This window comes from Pleurodeles waltl, chromosome 12 (genome assembly GCF_031143425.1).
Source record: "Pleurodeles waltl isolate 20211129_DDA chromosome 12, aPleWal1.hap1.20221129, whole genome shotgun sequence".
In the NCBI taxonomy this organism is placed as follows: domain Eukaryota; kingdom Metazoa; phylum Chordata; class Amphibia; order Caudata; family Salamandridae; genus Pleurodeles; species Pleurodeles waltl.
The window spans coordinates 265,182,416-265,194,733 of NC_090451.1; the positions used below are offsets into that span (position 1 = coordinate 265,182,416).

General features: G+C 42.3%; 1 protein-coding gene across 1 annotated transcript in view; it reads left to right on the forward strand.

The window, feature by feature from the left end:
* Positions 1–9,781, forward strand: part of HEATR3 (HEAT repeat containing 3) — a 239,440-nt gene extending 229,659 nt beyond the window's left edge. The window contains exons 14-15 of the mRNA XM_069218649.1: positions 8,395–8,571; positions 9,472–9,781. Coding sequence (XP_069074750.1) covers positions 8,395–8,571; positions 9,472–9,585 — 291 coding nt within the window. The 3' untranslated portion in view covers positions 9,586–9,781. The remainder of the gene's footprint in view (positions 1–8,394; positions 8,572–9,471) is intronic.
* The last annotated feature ends 2,537 nt before the right edge of the window (positions 9,782–12,318 follow it).

Here is a 12,318-nt window from a genome sequence, read left to right on the forward strand (position 1 = left end):
CAGCTGGTTTGCTGACCTCTAGATTGCATGGATGGCCATATTCTGTCACCTGGTCCTTCCTACCTGTTTCACTAGCAGTACAACAACAGGGCTATTAGGCAAGATCTGTCCTATTGTTTTCCCCACCATCCTTTGTACATTGTCCAAGTATAATGATATATTTGGGAATTGCCACTAAATATGTAGTAAATTACTTCCTCTGTCTGCCTCACTCCCACATCTTCCAACACAGATGTCCATATGATTGTTTGCAGTTGTCTTCATTTATCTTCACTGGATTATAACACATTTTGTTCTGTTCTCTGTGCGGTACACAAGCGTTTGGCTTGAAACTTTCCTGTCATTATTCAGTCAGTATATACAATGTTTCTTCCCAACTCCTTCTCCTAGACTTTCATGTAGCGTAGTGTCTGTGACTCCTAAATCAAGGTTCAGCTGTACGTCGGATGTGTGCAAGTTGTACAAAGTGTGTTGTGCATTGTTTTTAAATCTGTCAATTCACCCCTTCTTCAATCCCCCAATAAATTAGTAAGTGCCTCAGTTGACTGTGGTAGAGTTGTTCAATTCATGCGGGTCCAGAATCCCTTTCACAACTGTCAAAGGATTTTATCACATTACTTTCCTTCACTTCTTTAATAATTTGCACCCACCGCAATTCCATCTGATTAAACATAACCCTTCCTGAGCTGGCAGGAAGCATGGATTCAGATCTGTAGGAAGAAATGGTGCAGGACTTCTGGTCCAACCCCGTATATATCATTTTGTTCCATGTATTTAGGAACAGCTTAGTAATAGGATTAATATATATCAATATGGGTCTGTGTTGCGTCTGTGTCTATGGTACCCATCATAGTACTCATCCCACTACTTTTTGCGAAATGAAGATTCATCTTTTGTTAAGATTCTCCAGCTGGCCATTCTTTCAAGAGCTGTAACTGGGCAATCTTATACTTTCTTTCTATATTCAAACAAGCTAGCTACCTTCTCCTTGAATGCTGTTATAACCTTTCTACTTATAGAAAGGGAAGGGACAGGAGGGACTTAATTTGTCTAAAACGGTTTGCCACTACCCCTTAATTATAGTTCACTTCCATCTCTGTGAATTGAGTGAATGTTTTTTTGTATATTGTATATTCAGCGCAGGGTGCATGTAGAACCTGGGTACGTCTCACTCACAGTGGTGAAGGGAGCCCATTGTGGCATCCTTATGATAACCTAAAATGGTGGAAGGCTCTGTACAAGGCTACCAAGGTGTCGGCTGACCTGAGAGCCTGCAACTTTACACACCTCCTTTTCCCTAGAGACCTGCTCTAGATGATTGCAAGTACCTGCTGCCTGGACTCAGTAAATATTTGTATCAGAGCTGGTTGGAACCGACTCATGAACAGCTCCTGTACTTGAAGACCTTGACAAGAGCTGATCATACAGTGGCTGTTTTGTGTTTGATTGTAAAAGTCCCTAGAACTTTGAACCATGAAAGCATGTTGATTGCTCATACTTGACCAGTATTTTGTTCCAGTATCCCTCATGACCAATAAAGAGCCTGTAGGCCTATCTATTTGTGGAAATACTTTCCTTCCAGGGACAGAATCTGACCACCTACAGTCAAACTGTACTGGGGACTATGTTTGTGTTCAGCAACCCTTTGTAAGTGTTGCTCAACTGCTTTGCATGGATAGTGTCCATGCTACTGAAAAGTGCAGTTAGTAGTCTGTATTCTACTGGGGCAACATTTCTGGAATGATCCCAGCTACCAGCTTGTGAGGTCTGGGCTGCCTTAGGACAACCGGTCTTCCAGCAAGAGAAACACCAACAAGTATCAGTATTTCCTGGAGCCCAGAGGTCGGATCATCTTTTGCCTTTTGTTTGGTAAGCCCCTTTTGTCCCTGTTCCTGCTACTGTTTCAGGAAAATCTGTGTTCCTATGTGCCACCATGGGACCTCATGGACCACCTTGGTTCCCTCTGCTGACCTGGGGACATTGTAGTGGTATGTAAGCAAGGCTTCACTGATTTGGGAATCATTGATGACTGGTTGGCAATCTGGCACACATTTCTAAAGTTACAGCATTTGAATTCCGGGTAGGTTATTGCCAGATGTTCTTGGCCAAGGAAGGCATAAGTAGTGTCTGGATTCCAATAGATTGGCACTAAAATCAACTTAATTCTCACCCCCACTCAAATGGAATACTCGAATTCATTTTCACCTGGACAGTAGTAGTTACAGCGTCTTACAACTGTCCTTTACCAAGTGAAGAACTGTAGTATCGGGTCTACAGACACAGGGTTAGAGATCCTGGAATACTATTTGTGAGCAGCATTTAAAACATTGTCCCTATACCATACCTCCTAGGAACATCTAGTGCTTAGGACCTAAAATAATGCTTTGTTGACTGAAGTGTGGATGGGAAAGAGCTGAAGAGTTATGGTTTTCTTTGTGGATCCTCATTTTGTGTGTAGTATTGAGCTTTCTGCAGACTGAAGTGCTTTTATATTTTTAAAAAGTAAAGCACCAACTGGACTTTCAATTATTATTGTTGTGTTTTACTGTGTTGTAAGTATACAGCCCATGCAATCTCCTTAAGTATGCCTTGGACTGCTCACCGTGCTATTCTCAAAGTATGTGCTATATGGCAGTACTTAGTAACACAGCTTGGGATTTAGTAATACGTTGAGCCCAGGACACCAGCGGTAAAGGACTCCACTAGTTTTAACTGAAGCCCAGTAAACTCTGAATTCCCAGAATCCCTCTACCTCACAAACCAGGTCTCACTTCATTGCTGCATTTGCCTCAGTACTTCTTTTGGGACCTCTGACCTGAAGTGTTTGAAAGTAGTAGAGGAGGTGAGGTAGGATCACTATTTGCATGATGGCTATCTTTCCTAACAAGAAGCAAAGTATTTCTTTCCTTCTACTTCAGTTCTTTGCAATACCTCTAATCAACTTTATAAAGTGAATCCATTTCCCTTAGTTAGAAAAACCCCACCGTATTTTAGCATTTTTCTTAGCACATAAGAATTTGACCGTGTTAGTCACTTCTCTCGCTGGCCTTCAAAGTTCACGGATCTCAAATTTCTTTACATTTATTTTTAATCCAGAGATCCTGTTAGTGCTGCAGCTCGTTCTGCAGGGAAGGGACTAGTGTGTGGTGTATGTTGTAGGGTAAGCCCTCAAACACATCCGGTTTGTTATTTTCCCTCATTTTGTATTTTTGATGCCTATAGTCTTAGTTTCCATTCTTAAGAACCCTTGAAGCTTGATTATTTTCTCTGTTTAATGCCCTCCACTCTTTATTGAATGAAGGATTACACATATTTACATAATTGCAATCAAAAGTGGAAGTAATTTCATCACTATGCAACTTTGTCTGCAAACTATCTGCAGTGTGCCCTATTAAGTGTTCCTACCAGTTTAGATGGCTAGTAACCTCACCAGTTGGAACTTTCCATATCACATTCTAGATTATGGCATGTTTGTGTTTAGCATCCTCAGTATGTCACGTTCAATGATGTTTTTATATTCTACCGTTAGCTCATGGGTCTAGAGTTTATTTACAATTGAATATCCTGCCAAAGATGGAGAAGGGGCTAGATGATCGCTACTATTGCGATCACTTAAGTAAACATTTCTACAAAAATAAAGGTTAATGTGAAACAAGATCATAATCAGTTAGAAACCTACCCATTCATTTATAAATGGTTTGCCTGCTCGCTGGTTGTGCAATAAACAGCCAGTCACATGGACTAGTTGAAGGTCTAGTATGATTTCCCTCATTTTGGGAGCCTGTGCGGAGATGACACTCGGATGCTTTCTGTCCATGGGGAATTTCTCCCATATGGTCTTCAACTCTTGGAACTCTCATTTTACATTGGTCTACCTTGTCCCCAATATCCAGTGCGCTTTTTGGCACTTGGATATCCACATCAATGGGTCTATTTTCAAAATCTTTAGGTCAGCCTGTTTAAAATTTTGATGAACATTCACTATAACAATTTCGTTATAAATAAAATACAAATGTATAAAATCATTCAGAATTGCGAGAACCCAAGGTGTGCCTGTTCATAAAACCTTAGACCTTATCAATGCAGGGTAGCCATAAAAAGTATATGATGTGGGAGTTTGTCAAACACGAACTCCACAGTTCCCTAATGGCTGTCCTGAAATCTGGGAAGTTTGGTATCAAACTTCTCAGCACAATAAATGCATACTGATGCCAGTGTGGAATTTATTGTAAAATGCACCCAGAGGGCATCTTAGAGATGTCCCCGGAGTACCAGTCTGACTCCTAGTGCTATGCTGACCAGTTTCTGCCAGCCTGCCACAACCAGACGAGTTGCTGGCCACATGGGGTCACTCTGTGGCCAGGAACAAAGCCTGTACTTGGTGGAGGTGTCTCACTTCCCCCTGCAGCAACTGTAATACCTAGCGGTGAGCCTCAAAGGCTCTTGCCTTTTGTTACAGCACCCCAGGGCATCCTGGCTAGTGGAGATGCCCGCCCCGCCGGCCACTGCCCCCACTTTTGGCGGCAAGGCTGGAGGAGATAATGAGAAAAACAAGGAGGAGTCACCCACCAGTCAGGACAGCCCCTAAGGTGTCCTGAGCTGAGGTGACCCCTCCCTTTAGAAATCCTTCATCTTAAGTTTGGAGGATTCCCCCAATAGGATTAGGAATGTCTCTCCCCCCCCCCCCCTCCCCTCAGGGAGGAAGCACAAAGAGAGCCATTGGCTACTGCTCCCCCAGACCTAAACACACCCCATAGCTTTGGTATTTACAGGCACCCCAGGATATCAGATTCCTGCACCCTGAAACAAGAAGGACTGCTGACCTGAAAGCCCTGCAGAAACGACGGAGACGACCACTGCTTTGGCCCTTGCCCTACCTGCCTGACTTGAAGAAAACTGCAACAGCGATGCATCCGACAGGGACCAGCGACCTCTGAAGCCTCAGAGGACTGCCCCGAACCAAAGGACCAAGAAACTCCTGTGAACAGCGGCTCTGTTCAACAACAGCAACAACTTTGCAACTTTCAAAGACCTCACTCTTCCCGCCAGAAGTGTGAGACTTCACCCGATGCCCCCGGCTCGAGCTCCAGAGAACCAACACTACAGGGAGGACTCCCAGGGGACTGCGACTTCCTGAGTAGCCTGAGACGACCGGACCCCCACAGCGACGCAGAGAATCCAGAGGCTCCCCCTGTCCGTGACTGCCTGTAACAAGGAACTCGACGCTGCGACCAAGCACTGCTCCCGCAGCCCCCATAACCAGAAGGAACCGAACCTCAGTGTAGGAGTGACCATTACGCGACCCTCTGCCTAGCCCAGTTGGTGGCTGGCCCGAGAAGCCCCCCTGTGCCCTGCCTGCACCGCTCTAGTGACCCCCGGGTTCCTCCATTGATTTGAATACAAAACTCGACACCTGCTTTGCACACTGCACCAGGCTGCCCCTGTGCCCCTGAGGGTGTGTTTTGTGTGCCTACTTGTGTTCCCCCCCACCCCATCCCCCAATGCTCTACAAAACCCTCCTAGTCTGCCCTCCGAGGACACGGGTACTTACCTGCTGGCAGACTGGAACCGGAGCACCCCTGTTCTTCATAGGCGCCTATGTGTTTTGGGCACCTCTTTGACCTCCGCACCTGACCGGCCCTGTGCTGCTGGTGTGGTAACTTTGGGGTTGCCTTGAACCCTCAAAGGTGGACTGCCTTTGCCCAGCAGCTTAGACTTGTAAGTGTCTTACTTACCTGACAAAATAACCATTACTTACCTCCCCCAGGAACTGTTGATTTTTTTTTTTTTGCACTGTGTCCACTTTAAAAATAGCTTATTGCCATTTTTGCCAAAATTGTGTATGCTATTCCTCTAATTCAAAGTTCCTAACTTACCTGTGTGGAGTACCTTGCATTTTATGTATTTACTTCAAATCTTGAATCTTGTGGTTCTAAAAATAAATTAAGAAAATATATTTTGTCTATATAAAAACTATTGGCCTGGAGTAAGTCTGAGTGTGTGTTCCTCATTTATTGCCTTTGTGTGTACAACAAATGCTTAACACTACCCTCTGATAAGCCTACTGCTCTACCACACTACCACAAAATAGAGCATTAGAATTATCTAATTTTGCCACTACCTTACCACTAAGGGGAACCCTTGGACTCCGTGCACTCTATCTCTTACTTTGAGATAGTATATACAGAGCCAACTTCCTACACGGTTCATCAGCAAATGTTTCGAAAAGGAAATCACCAAACACATCAAGATTACCTGCACACTAACAACCTACTATATGATAACCAGTTTAGCTTCAGGGCAGGAAGAGGCATGGATATGGCATTGATAAATACTTGTAAAATCCTGTCACTAGCCCTGGATACTATTCAACCAGAAACACTGGCCTAGATATCTCCGTTGCATGTAACACCGTGAACCATCACATTTTTATCAACAAAGTGAAAGACTGAATAGGCATGTGGGAAACTTCCCTTGATTGACTTGTATTGTTCCCATTGGACATGAAACACTGTCAGAATTTTGAAACCAGAACTTTGCAGAGTCCCCTAAGGATCATCACTCTCCATTATTATTCATTATTGTTGATCTCATCAGATCCTATCATATCCAGTTCCAGTGTCAATGAGATGACTTGCAAATCTTCCTCAAACTAAACGCACCATATCAAAATAAATTCACAGCCTGAATGGAACACAGAATCTCTAGGATGCATGATAGTTTTCTGTGCCTCAATGGGGACAAACCAAAAGTACAGATGTTCATTTACAGGGTAAATATACACAACACCCTTCCATTTAGTTGGCCAAAAACTGTGGGTTCAAAAAATTTGACATGACATAATTGAATTGTGTAAACCCACTTCCTTTAATGTAGTATCCTTTGAAAATTCTTCTGACATTCTCCTTCTCTGCTCTCCCATAATTGTACTCACATTGCTCTCAAGTGGCCAGTTTAGTGACATCTAAGCACATTATAAAATTCCTTACATAAATAACTTTTGTTGCAATCCACATGATTTGTGAGTAAAATAGTTGTTATTACACCACCTTTTTGACTAGGCTTGTAAATAGAATATTGGGATGCATTCAATTCAACGCTTCGACATTAATCAGCAGTTTCTTTCTGGATTTAGCTCACAATAGAAATATGTTATCTATTTTGCTTAAATATATTTTTAACCCTGCGGCCCAGCTCCCTTTAGATACGCTATATTCAGATTCATATTTGAACAGATATTTGCAAACATCGGGGCTACAAAGCCCATGGATGTTCTTGAGTTGGAAGAAAATATCAATTCTTGAAAAAAAAATATATATATGAAAGAGCGTGAAGTGCAAGAGCTCCACTAAAGAAACTCAAGATGCTCCTTCTAGTGTATGTATGATTCAGTAATGCCCATTTTTGCTTCCTCCAATTCCTCCACGGGGGGGGAGAAATCAAGCCGAAGAGGGAACTAGCATCCATTCTACTTAAAATATAATTCTCAGAATCTCATGAGAACTTATCTGCGGCGTGCCTCGAGGTTCATTGCTGGTTCCCACCCTCTCCAACACGTACATGATTCCTCTGGCCAAGGTCCTCTGCACAAAAAGCATCAACATCCTCTCCTGCACTAACGACACACAACTCATACTCTTGCATCGCACCTAAAGTGGGGAATAGCCTTCCAGTCTACATCAAAAGCTCCTCCTCACTGCTTGAATTCTGTAAGAAGCTGAAGACCGAACTTTTCAGTTAACTAACCTACCATAGGCAGGTCTAGGCACACACACCTCCTAAGTGCCAGGATACCCTCGGGGTTGATAGTGTGGTTTACAAATACACAACACATCTCCACAAACTTAGTGTCTCGTCTGCAGTTGAAGCCTCAAAACCATTGGCAAGTCACCCTTAGACTACCAAATATGCTCTGATGCTGTACCAATGGCAGACTGTGCGCTACGTTTATAATACCAGTAACAATTTCTGCCTCATGAGACAGTGCCGTAGCGCAACGGAAGCTGCTTTTGACAATGTTAGTCCCAAATAAGCAATGGCGCCTAACTTTAAAAAGTACAATCTTCTGGCGGCTGAGTTCTTTTTCTGGACGCTGGGTACAGATGCTTACAGTTGAAAAGCTTTTTTTTCTTACACTACCAGTTTGTAAAATTAAGCACTTAGGCTGCATGTGTCACAAGTAATTTGCAAGTTGAACTGCAGTGAGTGACATGACTTATTCTTCAGGACCCATTTCTGAATCAGAACCATTAGTCTGCTAAGATGCATTGAATAAATTGACAATGCTGAATGGTTGGTTTTCCAGGGTTGTATATTCAGGGAACACATGTTGATAAATAACAAGATGTCATGTTGTTTCACAAACTCTAATGATCTAATTCCCTGTAATTACAGGCAGTTGGTAATTTTCTTCTTGGGGTTGCAACCAATGACCCTTGCCTAGTTGTTGTCGGAGAGGCCCTGGATGCCATTTTTGATGTGTTTGCAGATGGGAAAGAAAGTGAAAAGGCAGCGACTGAAATCAAACTCCTCCAAACACTAAAACGTTTTCAGCCAGTCTTCAAAATGAAGGTATGTATTCTGCCTTTTCATACCTATAGACTTCCCATCACTGTTCAGCCCTAAACATTAGAGATCTCATTGTAGTTGCCCCGGAATGCTCTACTTGGTTTGTAGCAGAGTTACGAGGTCTGCATGATCACCCTGGATCTCTCTTGTATGTCCTGGAGTTTTTGGGTGCAGTTTATTCTAGTATTTTCCTTTACTCAAAGGATTCTCACGATGCAACCTGTAACCCTGTTAATAAGATCCTAGCAATTGTTAACACCAAGGGTGTCCAATTAATAACCCTCCACAGCGAGGCAACCATAAATGAGGTGTTAGGTTCTTTCTTTATAAATCAGTTTTACAACTTTAAGTACATTTGTGTCAATATTTTGTTTACACAAAACTGTCACCTATAAAATATAGCCCATTAAGCATTTATCTGATTGACTGTAGCCATTTAGAATTCATGAGATTGACTGGTATTTTACGTTGAAAAGTTTTCAGATGTGTCTACATCGCAAACCCATAATACAAAAAGGCATAGCTATCAAGATAGTTACGATTAGCAAACTTTCAACTTTGAGAACATTTATTTGTTCATGAATACAAATAAAGTAAGGATGAAGAACGTAAAAGAAGGAAACCGGTTACAGGAATTAAAAATCCTGTGGGAAACTTGATTATTTTTATACCGAAAATAATGGATGGTCAATCAGCGCCACAATTTTAGAACATCTTCTGCCAAATGTTAGTAAAGGGATAGATTTCAGGTTAATTTGAACAGAAATTGTTGCCTGATATTTGTAATAATTAAAAGTTTCCACAGATGTTTCTACCCTCCAGATAATTCAGATACATTTCTTACTAATACTTTGTGGTCTAGAATAGTTCACATTACTAAATAATTTTTTTTTTCTTTTACAGATGCGCAAAGAAGGCAAAGCAAAATATAGTCCAGATCAGATGTGTGTTCTTGACAATGTGAAAATGAATTTGAGACGATTTATAGCCTACCAAGAAGTAATGGGGAAAAGATGACTGTGAATGTCATTGGACTGAAACCTTGTATTTTTAGTCACACCAATGCAGTGTGGAAATTTCTTTTCATGAAATCAATAAATAATAGCTTTATTGGAATATTATGTTTTTATAATTAAGGTACGTAATATAAAGGTTTGATCAGCATTCATGTAATGTTGCTTTGCTTTATTAAACTGCTTACCTTAAAAAAAGATCTATTTGCCAGTTCAGGTTGTTTTATTGACATCAGCAAAAATAGTTGTTTCCTTGGCAAACCCCATCAAACTTCTTAAGGTGCTTTACTACAGCCGACATGTGTACACCGTACTCACAAAAGTCTTTTAGCCAGCAACATGTTTACTCTTTGTTGTGTAAAGAGAGAGTAAATCTCATGAAATGGGTGCTCAATAAAATATTTCTCTTTGACGAGTAGCAAGAATTCCTCACATGTACACATCATAGAACTATGCATTTTATTGTTTGCCTCTGAATATATGTCGCTGAATGTAGTGGTTTTAACATTGAAGTATTTTTGATACTGCTTTTTTCATTTCTAGTTCTGCAGATATATACTGAGCAACTTCTATGTAGGTGTCTGCTGCCTGCCTTAGCATACAGTGATTCTGTTTTTATTCTGGCGAAACCTCTGCGGTATGGCCATACACCCACCCCAAATAAATGGGGACAAAGTTGTTCTGCCCACTGGTGGGCAGATGGGGCAATTACCCCCGACCCTCTCCTTTGGAAGGGGGGGAATGAAAGCCTACTAGATGCGAGGGAAGTTAAAAAACCAAAATATAGTGGGGTGATGGCTACCAACCAGTATGGGCATGGTTATGCCCCCACCCCAACTGAAGGAGGTAACAGTCTTTCAGCTCCCCCCCCCCCCCCCCCCCCACACTAAAAGATCTTATCCCAATGACAAGAAAGAGGTCATTTGATTATTTTGGGTTTCGGTTTTACATTTGTTTCATGAGAGCTTGTCTAAGTCTCAAAATTGTCCCACTTGGAATGGTGAGGGCTGCATTTTTTTGGACTTTGGGATGCTGCCATGTAGAAAAATCTATGAGAATGAGACCCATCTGAAAACGAAACATCTGGGTGAGTCCAGGGTGGTGTGCTTCACATGCACCCTGCACCATTTTCTTACCCACAATGCCCTGCAAACCTCCAACTTTGCTTGAAAGCACACATTTTTGTGACTGAACCTTCCGGAAATCTGCAGGAATCCACAAAATTCCTACCACCCAGCATTGTCGCATCTATACTCTTTTTGGTTTCCCCTCAATTTCAACATGTTTTTGGCTCTTCCCGGTCACAGGCACTTGGCCCACCAACACAAGTGAGGTATCATTTTTATCGGGAGACTGAGGGGAATGTTGGGTAGTAGGAAATTTGTGCCATTGTGGAGATCCCACACAGAAATGTGTGTGTTTGTTTTTTTTAAGCTAAATTTGGCGTTTGCTAAGGATTCTGGGTAAGAAAACACTGGGTGATCCAGTCAAGTCTCACCTCCCTGGACTCCCTCGGGTGTCTAGTTTTCAGACGTGTCTGGGTCGGTAGGTTTCCCTAGATCAGTGGTTCCCAACTTGGGGTCCGGGGACCCCTTGGGGGTCCACGAAGCCTCCTCAGGGGGTCCACGATTGCTTACAAAATTAAATAAAATTAACAGATTAGGCCCGAACTTTCAGTAATGTCTCACTTGGGGTGGTCCCCAGATTCCAATAATGGTTCAGTGGGGGTCCCCGGGCTCCAGTAATGATAAAGTGGGGGTCCACAAAAGCCAAAAGGTTGAGAACCACTGCCCTAGATGGCTGCTGAGCCCAAGACCAAAAATGCAGATGCTGGATGAGCTGCAGGCCAAAATCCACAGCTAGGCACTTTGCAAAAAAACAGGTCAGTTTTCTTTGGGAAAATGTGATGTGTCCATGTTGTGTTTTGGAACATTTCCTGTAGCAGGCCCTAGGCCTACCCGCACAAGTGAGCTACCATTTTTATCGTGAGACCTGGAGGGAATGCTGGGTGGAAGGAAATGTGTGCCTCCTCTCAGATTCCAGAACTTTCTATCACTGAAATGTGAAGGAAAAGGTTTTTTTTTTGTTTTTGTTTTTGCCAAATTTTGAGTTTTACGAAGGATTCTGGGTAACAGAACCTGGTGAGAGCCCTCACAAGTCACCCCATTCTGAATTGCCCTAGGTGTATAGTGTTCACAAATGCACAGGTTTGGTAGGTTTCCCTAGGTGCCGGCTGAGCTAGAGGCCAAAATCCACAGCTAGGTACTTTACAAAAAACACATCAGATTTCAATATGAAACTGTGATGTGTCCATGTTATGTTTGCTCTCGGAGGCATTAGGCCTACCCATGCAAGTGAGGTACCATTTGTATCGGGAGACTTAAGGGAACACAGAATAGAAGAACATGTTATTTCCCCTTGTCTTTCTCTACATTTTTTCCTTCCAAATATAAAACAGTGTGTAAAAAAGACATCTATTTGAGAAATGCCTCGTAAGTCACATGCTATTATGGGGACCCTTGGAATTCAGAGATGTGCAAATAACAACTGCTTCTCAACACCTTATCTTGTGCCCATTTTGGAAATACAAAGGTTTCCTTGATACCTATTTTTCACTCTTTATATTTCACCAAATTAATTGCTGTATACCCGGTGTACAATGAAAACCCATTGCAAGGATCTAACTCCTTGCTGAATTCAGAATTGTGTCTACTTCTCAGAAATGTTTAGCTGTCCG